Here is a 14682-nt window from a genome sequence, read left to right on the forward strand (position 1 = left end):
TTCTTTTTGTTGCCCTTTCTTACACAAGCCAGGGGTTGATAGTAATCCTCTCTGTTGTTGGTCATTTTGAATATTTTCTTGGGACTCCTCTCCAGTGCAGTCAAATAACATTTTAGTATCCATGTAAAATGCATGTCTTTAGGACATAATATAATAGCAAACAATTTTGTTAAAAGCATGCTCCATCAAAAAATATATTTTTATTCGTTAGCTACCTAATGTAGTTTGTAGTGATGATGACCAACACAAATATTTTCATGCAGAAGTGAGATTACAAAGTTTGTAATATAACTGAAGTCTATGATGACCAATAATATGGTAACCATGAAAAGATGACTTAGATATTCTGAAATGGCTAACATGCATTTCATTTTGAATTACTGTGTCTTAGCTCTGTCTCAGTTAAAGTAATGTTAGCACTCTGCTGCTCTTTATACATTTCTTTGTTACAACGGTGGTCTACACTTTTGAACAGACAGAATATTTCTGAATCCTCGGTATCCAGCAGCACAAAGAAAGCAAGCGGATGCCATGCCTGTTCCTCATTAGCCTTGGCCAACCTCAACTCCTGTCGGCAAAGAAAACCGCTTAGCTTGAACAGATTGGGTGCAGCTTTGCCTGTATAAGTTAAACATTTTCAAAGTGGTTAAAATTGTGCTTTAAGGTTTTAAAAATGCTGTATAATTATATCTTTAAAGGATCTTAAACTATATTTTCAACTTTTAGTGGCTAATTTATATTTTAAACATTTGTATTTAAAAACTGTATGCTTATTTATCATGTATTATTGATTTTTTTTTAAATCGTTCAACTAGTTGAAGAAAAAACAAAGCCAGAAAATGAAATTAATTAATTACTTTACTGTTGTCAGAGAATTGGGCAAGGTCGTGTGGTCCAGTGGCTGTGGGGCATCAGTTACTGAAGAAAGATTCATGGATCTTGCCTTTGCTGACGATGCTGTGATCTTCGCGGAGTCAATGGAGGCTCTGATCGGGGCACTCGAGAGACTGAGTGAGGAGCCTGACCTGACCTGTCAGAGAATCTCCTGTCGGGCTCGGTCGAGGTATGTAATAACCCATCGGGGCCAGAGGGGATGCTGTTGCTAACGTTCTCTTCTCTTTCTCTCCCCCGTAGCTCTGAGAAACAACCCAGTCAGTGTGCTTAGCCATGCCCCTTCCAGTTTGGGCAGTATAAGAAGCCTGGCTGCCCAGAAGGAGGCATCTTCAATTTTGTTGTGTTATAAATTGATCTGTTTGTATGGAATGATTACAATGAAAATTAATAAAATAAAAATATAAAAAAAAAAAAAAAGAAGGAGGCATCTTTTGCAATCAGAGTGACCTGCCAAGGGGAACTCCAGTAAAATGATCATCAGTTCTGTGGTGCAGAGCCAAATACGTTTGTTATTATTTCCCCAAGGGCTGCTTGTACAAACACCAAGAGTTGTGCTTTTTCTTGGACTTTATTTAATTAAATGGGGTGACCCAGTTGGTGTCCCAAGGTTTTATTCTGTCATTCCTGCACCCAGCCATGCTGATTACCTTTAAAGTGAATTTAAATAAGTTAGTGTTTAAAATGACTTTTTTTCCTCACAACAAAAAAGTGCACCTAATTGTAAACTTAGAGAGGAGTTGGAGTTAACGCCACATGAACTTTGAACACTTTCCTACAAGAAACTGATATGCGCAGGGCGTGTCGTCACTGAAAACAGTTTTCTTGAGTGCTCTGGAGAGTCTTGGATCCCCATGGTCTTTTGAAAGTGTTTATTTTTTTATACTGTAACAGCTCTTTTTACCTTTTGTTTTCATCAGATGTTCTGTTTTCTTATTTTTCTTGCACCTCTGCCTCTGGGACTCCCAGCTCTTTGTGTGTTTTCTCTCTCCTGTTGAAACAGAATGCAGTGTTCAGTATGGAGAAATGGAGGACACTGACTGTACTGCTAACCAGTAAGTTCTACTTAAAGATTTCTGCTTATTTTTCTGTTTCCAGTACTCCATAGATTTGAAATTGGGAAGTCGGTTGCTTTTTCTTTGCTAAGAACTAAAGACTAAACTGTAACCTTGAGGGGGCAACATGGAAACCCTGACTTAGAAGAAAGGATTGTGTTGCTCATTTTATGGAATAGACACCTTCGGGATCCAAGACTTTTAAAGTTGAAGGAAGGGTCAGGAGTGTTGGGTGCAAAGGCATTTACATTTATTTGCTTATCAGACGCTTTTATCCAAAGCGACTTACAAAAGAGGGCAGCATAAACGAGTAAACATCAGAATGGGGAATTGTTTAGGAAACAAGTATGACAGGACAAGGGTACATAACTGTTCACTACAAGTGAAGAGCTCAGAAACAAAAATACTAGTGATTTGTAATTCCCAGATTATTATCAACTAATGTCAGTTTGATAGATATATGGCTGGGATGCCTGTATAGTGGATGGGCTGGGGAAGAGAGCGTCTTCAGGGCTTCATCTCACCCAGAAGGATAGAGGGCAGCACCCCTGGGTTGCTACAGCACCACAGATTCATGCAAAGCGTGCTGTGAGCTGGAGTTTGCTACAACCCTGTTGGGTTTCATGGGTGCTGCCAGGGGTTGCTGCAGAGCCTGCACAGCCCTTCTACTACACACCTGGAAGTGCTGCTGGAAGACGATCACAGGACACCTGGAGCACTTCCGGGTACTCTATATAAGGGAGTCAGAGTCGGGTAGTGGAGGACAAAGCTTGCGGAAGAAGGAGTGGAGGTGGACAAGTGACAGGAGAGATATAGAGAGAGAAAGGAAGAAAGTCTTTCTGGTTATTGTGCTTCCTGGATTGTACTGTATAAGGTGGGAAACAGGGGAAAAAACGTTTCCCACAGCTGAATAAAGGTGTGTTGTGTGCTGAACTTGGCCTCTGTGTTTGTTGAGTCCGGGGTTTGGGGGGTTGTATACCCCCTAGTTACCACAAGTGGCATCCTAGATGGGACTTCCTAGCTGTTGGTAGGCAGGAGACCCTTATTAAATAATTTCTTGTAGCCAACGCAGGGGGGCTGCCTTCTATCATTCCAAGGGAGATAAAGCAATAAAGACACTCTCTCCCAGGCCCATCAATTATACACGCGTCCCAGCCAGGTAAGAGCCCCCACCATCCGCCACAACATCTTGAACACATTAAGGGAATCAGAATTGCGAATGGAGGTGGACAACTCATTCCGTTAAGCTAGGAGCTACACATGAAATGTTTCTGTTGTTAGTTTTGATACTATGCATTTTGACGATGTTCTTAGAAAAAAGAAAAGCAGCAGTTTTGGAAATGAAAGCAGCACATAGCCATGAAATTAAATGATGGCTGTCGTTAACAACAAGAATCTGCTTTTAATTAAGAAACTAGTCAGAGTTAAATTGGCTGGAGTTTTATCTTTCGGCTCACTTCATATCCCATTTTTGTTTAGCTGCTATTTAACCTTTTAACCGCCAACTCCCTAAATATTCCCCATGCCAGGAGAAATCTGAACAATTTTCGTTTTTTTACTTTACATTTATTCAAGCAGTATTTACCTGCTGAAATACCTGCTGAAATGTTTCAAATAAATGGTCAATCAAAGAACGTAGCTTGAACAAGCAGTCACGGTTTGGATCTTTCTTATCTGGCTCAGATAATGGGCAGCAGTCCAGTTGAGATGCTGGGGATACACCCACTCATTGCCATCATCCGATGCGTCGTCATTCACAGTATCATGCAGCGCACGTTGCTGATCATCATTGTCGCTAAAATCTTCTTCAGAACTGCTACAATCATGATCAGAATTATTGTCCAAAATCGCCTGCAAAACCTCACTTGAAGTCAGTTTACGTTTCACAGCCATATTCACAGCTTTCACTTTCGAATCACATCACGTGATCGGCCAATACAAGCGCAGAGTTGTCGAAATACAATGTAGTAATAATACCCACGCCAAACTGTCAGTTATACTACGCGCCAGGCATTCACATAACCACAGGCAAATGTGCCGGATTATTCCAGCAGTAAGGCGTCAGCAATAAAGCTACGATGCCGGATATATCCGGCAGAGGGCGGTTAAGGGGTTAAGCAAAAAAGAAGCAATTTAGAGAACCAACTCTTAAAACAAAACAAAACAAAGTACAGGCGAACCTCAATATACAACCAGTCTGACATGCGAACAACTTGGTTTATAACCAAAATTTTTGTTTTCAATTACGACCAGCGTCTTGCATTACGACCCGAATGCGGTCACGTGTATCTGCTTGCGCGATTGTAAACAAACAGCCACGAGAGTGTTCGTAAGCGTCAATCAGAGCCCAGATACATGTGTTTGTGGACGTAATTTCGGTCAGTGCAGTGATTTATATAATTTATTTCGATAATTGCTAAGGAAGGAAGAGAAGGTAACGAAGGTAAAGAAAGTGATCACAATCGAAACAAAGAAGGAAATTGTGCGGAAATACAAGAGTGGTGTTCGTGTGACCGATCTCGCTAATATGTACAGCATGTCGAAATCCACCATCTCGACAATTTTACAAAGAAAAGATTTGTATAAGGAAACTCCTTCCAAACAATAACCACCTTCCATTTCATTCTCCTCCTCCCTTCCTGCAAGCCAAAGATGTCAACTTAAATGGTGAGTACAGTATGAAATTGTTGTTTCTGGCAGGCTAGGCACTTTTTATAATTTTTTGGTTAGTACATTAGAAAAATTATTGGTGTTTTTGGTAAATTATGCACATTATACAACCCTTTTTTATTATGAAAAGGTTAAGTAAGTGTTGCTGTGGGAGATTCAGAACGCATTATGGGTATTTCCATTGTTTCTTATGGGAAAAATAGTCTTGACTTACAACCAACTTGAGTTACAACCAGCCCTCGCGAACGAATTGAGTTCGTAAGTCAAAGGTCCACTGTATATCAAATGTAGGGAAAACTAGTCAATTTAAGAAAGTGTCACAAAGGAAAACCTGCAGCACTCCGGTGGTGTACAGAGGTGCCATGAAGAAGCTCTCTGCTGTCGCGCTTATTCAAACAGCTAACTTTTTCAAGAATCTGACTCCTAAGATCTGCAGATATTGGCTTTTTGTGATACCCTAAATCTCATTTACTTTCAATGACAGCTCATTCATCTCTCTGGAGGTACAAAGTGCTGCCATTTGAATTTAACATGAAAATCCCATTTTATTCTGGTCATGGAATTATAAAAACTGTACCAACTGCCTTCTTGTTGTTTGGCCCCATTTGTCTAATAAAGTATCTATCTATCTATCTATCTATCTATCTATCTATCTATCTATCTATCTATCTATCTATCTATCTATCTATCTATTCACCAGATTCTCTGAACACTAAATGTAACATTCATATTTTACAAAGTTAACTGGAGTTTTTAACTGTAAACCCTCCAGAAGCCACCCTATCAAATAAACATTAATTACATGGCAGTGCTAATGCTTAATGACATCCATACTGTTTCTCTTTTTTAGTTGCATTCACCAAATTCCAGTTTTGTGTACCCCACCCTGAGTTGACTGCTCTCCTCCACTCAGATGTGCTGCTGACCTCCAACTTCACTCTCAAAGACAGTAAAAATGGCCTGAAGCATGTGAGCATCACCTGGAAACACAATGGTGTGGAGCTAGCACAGTACAAGGACGGGAAAACGAAAAGCACCGGTAAAGCAGACTTGTTGGAAACTGAGCTGCAGAAAGGAAGCGCCTCACTGCTAGTCAGAGACGTTGCCATTGGAGATGAAGGAGACTATGAATTTGAAGTGCATGATGCCATAAACAAGTCAAAAGGCTCACTGTGGCTACAAGTGACAGGTAAGGACAGCTTTCCATTTCTTGCCTTCTATGCACAGATCAAGAGATGACTTGATGGCACAATGGTTAGTACTGTGGATTTGAATCCCAACATCTAACTAAATATTAAAAGGCCAACCACTAGGAGTTTGGGGCAGTTAGTCAGGTGACTATTTTGTTTAGCTGACCTCAAGTATTCATAGATGTTTTCTCTTTCCAGCTGTTCCTAAAGTCTTTGTGAATTCCCCTCTGGTGTTGATGGGTCAGACCAACTCACTCGAGTGCCATGCTGAGGGCTTCTACCCTAGAAACATCTCTATTGAATGGTTAAGAGACTTGGAGCCTCTTACTGTCCAGGAGCCTCTGCACTGGCACATCACCCCTGATGGCACTCTGGGTGCAATGAGCCGCTACAACTACACGCCCTCCAGTGATGATATTGGTTGGGACCTCTCCTGCCAGGTGAAGCATGTGTCTTTAGATGGGGGCCACGTGAAGATCCCTTTCCAAATCTGCAGTAAGTGGCACCTTAGTTTTCAGATATGATCACTGTGTTATGATTTGTCAGATCCCCCAAACTCACAAACATGGTAGGCTTCAAATAAAAAGTCAGATCTCTATTCCCATAAACATCTGAGCACACAGCGTAGGCCCCATCAGCACAAAACAAGACTTACCCAAGTTCAAGAAGTAGACTTCATGGCCTGTACAGGCCAAAAAGGACCAAGGGAAGAAGGGAACTGTAAAATCCCTGGCCCATAATAGACAAAACATTTTTTCCTTGTAGTAAGAGACTTTATTTACAAAAAACTTTCAAAGAAAGAAAAGCAACAACAAACCAAAAATAATTTCAAAAAGGTAAAACTTAAAGGCAAACCCAAACAAGACCAAAATCTACAAACATAATCCAATGTCAAAACAAAGTTTAGTACCAACGAATCAAAAATAAGACCACATATAAAACTGAACATTCACTTCAGTGGAGCACCAAGCAAATATTCACAAACGTCAACGCCTCAGTGCTAGCTGTGGAGCTTTTTCAGGCTTATAATGCTCTGGGGGCGGTCCTACCAGAATCATAGGGCCCCGCCCCTTAGGTTCAACTTAGGCCCTGTCCACACTCCTGGATTTTTATTTAAAAATTCAGATATTTGTCTACATTTTACACCTTTCATACACACTCCCGCAAAACTTTTAAACTCACAAAAATGAATACTTACCAAAATGTCCTCCAGCACCGGAGGATTCTAAAAACAACAGTACAGTGTTTCAGTGTGAAAGGGTGAGAATGATCATTTTTGTTAATGCTGAACCCATCATGCTCTGGTTGGTTCATGCTTACTAGATGACCCTTTCCTGATTGGATCCGACTCATTATTATGTTTCATTCCCTAATTAATTTACCCTTTATGGAAGAAAATCATACTCTGACGTAGTGGGTATAGGACAGTTTCTTTACATGGTCCTTGCTGTGCTGTTTATCTGAATGCATCTAAACTGCGTTTTACAAATAATTTGCCGGTCAATATAATTTTGTGATGAATCCTGTTGCCATTCAATGATGAGGGGTTCTTTCAACAGCAAAATTAATAACAAAATGCATAATGAAGCAGACGAGTGTAGAATGCAGCTGAGGTCACAAGAATACAGAAACAGACACAAAAGCACAGTGCAGTCGAGCAAAGACATTTATATATATATATATATTTTTTTTTTAAACTTTATTAATCCTGAAGGAAATTACTTAGTTTTTGCATACCCCTTGGGGTCAGAGCGCAGGATTAGCCATTGTACAGTGCCCCTGGAGCAGTTAAAGGTTAAGGGTTAAGGGCCCAGCAGAGTAGAATCTCTTTTTGGCAGTGACAGGGATTTGAACCGGCAACCTTTTGGATACCAGTACAGATCCTTAGCCTCAGAGCCACCACTCTGTACTGATTGCTGTAAACTGCTTATAATCAGTCGTCATGCAAATGAACACAGAGCCGATTTTTTAAGTGTCGTTTTAACATTTACAGTGTTTTTAGTTAGTGACAAGACTACCGTCGACAGTTCTGAAGATTTTCTGTCACTTTCAGCTGTGATTAATGCATTAGTGTGACAATTCGTGGGCAGTTCACTGCAACTCCTTAAACAATTTCTTTCTTTTTTTATGCTGTGAATGCATTACTACAGTCCTGTATGTGCTGATGATTTTGAAAGTGCACAAATCACACAGAAATCTAATTTTTACAGGGTTGTGAATTCTTCAAGGCTTCTTCTGCCAATGCACATGTGCCCAGTATACGCAAAGGTCTACGTCATATGCATTTTCAGGAATTTTAATGTGGACAGGGATCCTTTTATAAATGATATGAAAACTCTGTGTGGATGGAGATAATTTTCGTTTTATAACATGAAAATGTAACAGTGTGGATGTACCCTTAAATACAATGGGGTGGATGGCTCAAAGGACCAATAAATATGTAATAACCATAATACAGTAATTAAAGATAACAAATCAACCAAATAATACAACACAATAATAAAATAATATTGACAAAGCAAAAGGAATTAAAGACACCTGAATCATGAATGAAGCCCCCATAACACACAGGTTACCTGGGAAATACGATAACTTTAATGTCCAAACATACACAGAATTTTAACGTTAAGTGGTGAGGGATTTTTTTTTGTTTGTTTTTTTGCAGAATTAGGAGTTAGGCAGTGAAATGAAGCAATTTACTACATTATTCGGTTGTTTTTCCATATTTGACTTACATTTGGCTTATTTGGTTATTTATATTGGCTCATTATGTTAGGCCATCAGAATTTCTTCTTTGAAACACATTGGTTATAGGAAGAGCTGGCATATTTTGGGTACATTGTGTATGATGGGTTAAGAAAGTACATTTTTATGTGCGTTTTTAAACGTTGACCCTTTTGTCATTGCTAGCTGAAATACAAGCACCCCATTTGTAATCTACACTACTTCCATGATAAATATCGATTCTCTCCTTTCCTAAATCGAGAATCTCTTCTTTTTTCTCTCCTAATTGAGATAACTGGGTTGGAATCACGAACGCTACTCCACTGTATTTCCTTGTATACTGAGGTTTCATAAATAGATATTTTATCCCATGATATTTAATTGGATGGTTTGTTGAAAAACTGAATGCATGGACCACAAAATGCATCTACAGTATGGGTGCAAGGAGGAATTGGGGTTCACAGATACCGTGGCAGGTCTCCATATTATTACAGAAGCCAGCACAAATTACAAAGTTGATTCATTTAGTGTTGATTTAAAATGGTAAGAAATCACACCTAACCCTCACCCTAACCCTAACGTTATACTGCAAGTGACTTATCATAAAATGGACTAGAATTAATGTCTAGTCATTCTCTTTCTACAACATTCTGAGTAGAAGGTGGTAAAATATCACGCTTAATTCTGTTTAATCTTGACTTTTGTCTATCGCACTTTGTAACAATATTCAGGTGTACAATAGCATTTGCCTATTCAAAAATATAAAGTTTTGCCTTGATAAAAAATGTAGTGTAATCAGTTCCTTGCAGAGTTATTGTCGTGTGTACAGAGTACAATGAAATTCCCATCTGCAAGTTTGACCAACCGCTGCCATGCTTGTATCACCCAATTGGTTATGAATAAAATAATATCACAAGATGAAAGATAGTGCTGATTCAAACAGCCACATTTCCTTACACATACAGCTTCATGAATTTGACACAAAACTTTGCTTCACGTGCAATTTTGTACTCACAGAACTCAGTAAAAAATTTGTTTTGGAGTTTTCAAAGTTTTTGCGGGAGGTTGGGAGAAAGGAACATTGCTCCCTAAAGGTTTTGGACAGACATGAATGTCACTAACGCCTCATTCACTTATTCACAGGACCAACTCTCAGAGTGTCTACAAGAACTTTGTTGAGAGACGAAAAGGTGAACGTCATTTGTACGTTGGATGGCTGTCTCTTCAGCCATGTCACTGTCAGCTGGAAAAAAAACAAGAACGTTTTAAGAAAAGAAGAGTGCGACCTTGTGAAAGAGTGTGCCAGTGAGATGCCACTCAGACTGACTACTGCAGAAGAGGAGAAGGAAGAGTTCTCTTGTGAAGCTGAAATCGAAGGACATGACAGACCACTGACTGAAAACGTCATGTTTACTATTCAAGGTGAATTTCTCATCTTCCAACTTGGTGTGTTGCAGTGGCCATCATTCTAGGCAACAGCCCTCCACAGTGCAGGCAATAAAAGGGGCCCACGTTAAAGAGATTCACTTTGTGATTTCTATTTTTTAACAGATAAGGCCAAGACACTTGATGCAGCTCCGTGGATACTTACTGGGGTCTTTTCTTTGGTGATGCTTTATCTTCTGTTTCAGGCCATTTACAGAACATGTGAGTTTTTGTTTTCTTATTAAAGCTGTAACCTGCTCTGCTTAAAGAGCTCCATTACACGATAGGGCCCGCTCTTGTATAGCCGCAGTCAATCATATTCAGAAAATGTCGTGTCATCATCAGCCTAACAGCATGGGTTAGAATGTAAGGATAGAAAGGACCATCCACGTTTTTTTAAGAGAAAACAACATGAGAGGAACGGTAAGTAAGGTAGGATGATGTTATCTTATCTACGAATGTCTACCTTCCATACCTGGAGGATCTTCAAATACATCCATCACCACAATATATTTGTAGGGTCAACATTCAGACTTCAAGCAGAAGACAATCGAAGAGAATTGAAACAAACTACACCATAGCTGGCACCTGGTTATGTGGTTGACATTGCTATTTCCACACTTTTCAAACACCTTATCAAAATGCCTTACAGTGGGTCACTTTCAGGCTAATGTAACAGATAGTTTAGAACCCATGTCCAACATATGTTTGTTTGTTTAGTTTGGAACTAATTACTGATTTTGAATCAGCTACCAGTCTGTCTTGAATCAAAGAACCAATAAATTTTCATTTTTACTAGCCACGTTACCTGTCAAAAGAATACATTTTAACATATTTGATATCTTGTGATCCTCAAATATCTTTATTCTGGATCCTCGTGTTTCTGAGCCTCTCTTGATCCTCTGTCAAGCACGTTCCCTTAAAGCCTACTTATCAGACTCTGTCATTTCAAGACATTTGTACTTCCCATCTTTGAAGGTGACTTTCAGCGTGCCTCCCACATCTTGACTCCTCTTTGCGTGTCTCAAACTCGTTTGCCCGGCACTTTCTCTTTCAATCACATGACCAAAGGCAAACTGACCAATCACACCAAAGCCAAACTGACCAATCAGATTGCACAGAGGGACCGGACTGACTCAAAGACCTCAGTGTTTTATTGCATAGTAGAGAGTGCTGTTCAGACCATGATAGAGTTAACCATAATTATATAAATGTAAACGATGTTTTTATTCTATACTTTATAACTGTGCAAACTGGAACATGTTTACAAAAATGAAAAATATTCATTTAATCCAGAATGTCCCTGTTAAAAATTGCTTCTTTACATTTTAAATTGATAAAGATGTTACACTGCTTTTGAGAAAATGGTTCAAATATCTCATTTATGACGTTATTTGTCACTAAGCTGACATGGCTGTTCAAAATTAAATAACTGACTGTTTAATGTGTTTTTCAGCTTCTAGTTTTCCAAGATGGTGTAGTAGCGCCATCTGTTGTTATCTTCTGGTCTTCTTGTTACTTTTTTGCTATTTGCCCAACTGCCTCATGATCATTTATAGGCCAGGTAGTTGGACAGTCTCACTCTTACACTTCATTTAACTGTAAATTCTCCTCATTCATAATAAAAAAGTGCAATAAACAGACAATTCATAGAGCCATTCTTCCATGCTGACCTCTGTACATCTCGCGTGCTGCACACCTGCTACCCCACATCCTTCGGTTCACACCTGTCTTTAACTCCCATGCTCCTTTTCTCTTTTTCAGTCAAAGTCTATGATCATTGGAGGTTCGCCATGTCTGACATTGATGTTCCCTCAGTAGTCCATGCTGGCCAGAGAGTTACTTTGAAGTGCTGCTTTACTGGAAATGACTGCAAAATTAAAAAGGTGACCTGGAGGATCAAAAGGAAAGGAAAAGCATGGCAGGAAATTACAGGTGAAAAGCGATACTGTCTGCAGAACTGTGAGTCCATCAAAAATGATCAAAATGAAGATGGAAGCTCACTACTTGAGCAGACTGCTGTCCTGCTGACTGACCGGATGTTCAGCTCGGTTACATTTGTTCCTGAGATGGAGGATGAGGAGGTGACAGTACAGTGCAAAGTCATCATCATGTCAGCCAACTCGGGACGGATAAGAACCAGGCAGAAGAAGAGGAAGGTGAGGGTGAATGAAGGCTTTAACAGTTTGACGTGGCAGCCTGACGAACTGTGACTGCAGGTCCCACAGCACAGGAGAAGTGGACGATCATCAAAACACATGAAGGTGGGCATGACAGACATGCGGACAGCTGTGTATTATGGGACTGTAAATAAAAGTTCATTCAGTGCAGACTATAAAATGAGCAGCTTAATAAAGCCAAAAGTTTGTTTTAAGATAGAATTACAAAGTATGTTTGTGATCATTTATAGAAAATATAAAATACATGCATTTTAAAAACTTGTAATAAAATTTTAAAATATTAATATGTAATTTATAAGGTTACCACAAAACAAAATTGATCTCATTGAGACACTACACAGAGGAAGGGCTGACTCAAGTGTGGGGAGGTAGGGGTCAGTGAAGATAGTAATCACCTCCTAATTGGATAAATTCTCCATAAGCCCCCGAGGAACTGGGACACCAAGGAAGACTGATAAGAAGAAAGTCTGGAATGTGCCAAGGGTGCTGAGCTCGGTGTCAGAATCGCACTGGGGCTCCCTCCTTGGCTTATATTTTATTTGTATTTGTTGTACTTATTTAATCAATTTTTATTTATGTCTAATGTCAAGTTCTTCCAGTTAAATTTTAATCATTAACAATTCATTTGCTGAACTCAGTTAGGCAAGGCAGGATTTCAGAGTGAAACATACCTAAACAGCTAATTTAAATACATTTTCTAAATTGCGATATAGCCAGGCATTAGGAATAAAATGAATCTGCTGCAAAGATGACTTTCAACAAAAATTTCTAAACAATACATCAAATTATAACATATGAGCACAAGTACACAAATATCATCTGTCGATCTTTGGAGTCACGGATAATAGCATTAATAGCAACAGTAACAATAATAATACATTTGTCCAGAGGCATAGCTAGGAATTAGTTTCAAGGCCATGAGAAAGTGAATTGATAATTCCATCTATGACTGTCATAAAATATATTGTAGGAGGGGTTCAAAGCACAAATCCACCCCTTGGCTACACCTACGCATTTATCCATTCGTTAATCAGTTTAACATAACATTCCCAAATCCACTACTGGATAATAATAATAATAATAATAATATTTTTTCTTGTAAGACCTTAATGAGATAATTTAGGGTCAAATCCAGAGAACAGGCCAAGCTAGTCTTGGTCAGATCATTCATTGATGTTTCGGTTCATTGATTAATTTCATCAGCCACATAATATAACAGACGCTGACACTAAATGTCTGATCTGCTATGTCATATGTGATTCCATTAAGTGTTCCTTACAGAAAGCTCATGCAGACATCAAACATAAAAAGACGTTCCATTGTCTCTATTGTCTCCTATATTAAACTGGATTTGAAACAAGTCAAAATACGCTTATGCCACAATTCAGTTAAATTAATTTTATTCTTACAAAGCACACTTTCAATTACAAGTACAGTGCAATCAACACTATTACAAAGACATTATAATTATTGTAAATTAAAACTCAGAATTAAAAGCCAAGATATAAAATGTAATGTTGAACACAATAGCACCTTCCAACATATGCATGCCAATATATAAACTGAAATCTCCCAATTTTTTGAATATTAATAAGTTTCTTAAAGTATCTAAAAATATCCTAAATAAAAGAAAAAAAGATTAAACTTTCCAACTACTATGTATACTTTGCATTGGCATTAAGACATATTATACTGTATATCTTGGTGAGCTATATATATTAATATGTAATGACCTCAAATAAAAAAATATTAAATGGAGTGGATTTTGACAGTCTCCCATACTACAGTATGGTTATCGGTAATTTGTTTATTACCCCAGAGCGTTTAATCTTTGGCAAGCCACTTGAAATTAGTATTATTATAAAGTTCACCTAATGTAAATTTTAATATAGGGTCACTTAAGAGATGAAGCTACATTATGATTGTGATCTGTAGGGGGCATAATTAAGCCCCAGGCACAATGTCACAGACAAGTCCCTGATTCAAGTAAAGTATTTTTATTTTGTTACAAATACCAGGCTTCTTCTCCTTCCAGAATACAGAATACACAATTCATGTCTTGTCTTTTCTTTTAATTCTCCACCACTTGTCCAAGGTGAGATTTGCCCGACACCATTCCCTACAGTGACTCACCAGGGGAACGTGGAGTTCTCCTTTTTAACCTGGACCAGTGGAAGGACTTTCGACGCATCAACACCGTAACCTGGAAACACTTCCATGTTGGGTGGAACTTCCCCGTGACGTGAGCGCCTGCCCCCAGCACACAATGACCCCAGCAAAGCTGCTCACCAGGACTACAATTCCCATGAGGCCCTGTGGGTGTCTAAATTGGAGCCATACTAGAGGGTTGCTGCCACCTAGCATATTGGAGGAAAAACAGGGCCCTGAGAGGCAGCCTCTTTCAGCCTTTCCTCTATAAGGGACTCCCAGCCAGGAAAGAGACCGCTAACCAATCAAGCTGAGATGCCCATCTGTCTGCATTCTCCTTAGAAAACTTTTTATCACTGAACACAATTTTTCTTTTATTAAAGTGGTAAATATTAAAGA

At 39.0% G+C, this 14682-nt stretch overlaps 1 protein-coding gene across 1 annotated transcript; it reads left to right on the forward strand.

Moving 5' to 3' along the window:
- The first annotated feature begins 1316 nt into the window (after nucleotides 1-1316).
- On the forward strand, nucleotides 1317-12419 carry LOC114661807 (butyrophilin subfamily 1 member A1-like). The gene is made up of 6 exons (XM_028815008.2): nucleotides 1317-1946; nucleotides 5467-5805; nucleotides 6005-6301; nucleotides 9674-9952; nucleotides 10082-10177; nucleotides 11720-12419. Exons 1-6 carry the CDS (start codon nucleotides 1910-1912, stop codon nucleotides 12166-12168), a joined length of 1497 nt encoding a protein of 498 aa, XP_028670841.2. The 5' UTR covers nucleotides 1317-1909; the 3' UTR covers nucleotides 12169-12419.
- Nucleotides 12420-14682: the final 2263 nt, after the last annotated feature.

This window comes from Erpetoichthys calabaricus, chromosome 12 (genome assembly GCF_900747795.2).
Source record: "Erpetoichthys calabaricus chromosome 12, fErpCal1.3, whole genome shotgun sequence".
Taxonomy (NCBI): domain Eukaryota; kingdom Metazoa; phylum Chordata; class Cladistia; order Polypteriformes; family Polypteridae; genus Erpetoichthys; species Erpetoichthys calabaricus.

What these genes read in the sequence shown, in the direction of transcription:
- LOC114661807 (XM_028815008.2), top strand. Translation starts at nt 1,910, where the DNA reads ATGGAGAAATGGAGGACACTGACTGTACTGCTAACCA. An exon ending in ACTGTGGCTACAAGTGACAG is followed by an intron (nt 5,806 to 6,004) that starts GTAAGGACAGCT and finishes TTCTCTTTCCAG; the next exon opens with CTGTTCCTAAAGTCTTTGTG. An exon ending in TCAGGCCATTTACAGAACAT is followed by an intron (nt 10,178 to 11,719) that starts GTGAGTTTTTGT and finishes TCTCTTTTTCAG; the next exon opens with TCAAAGTCTATGATCATTGG.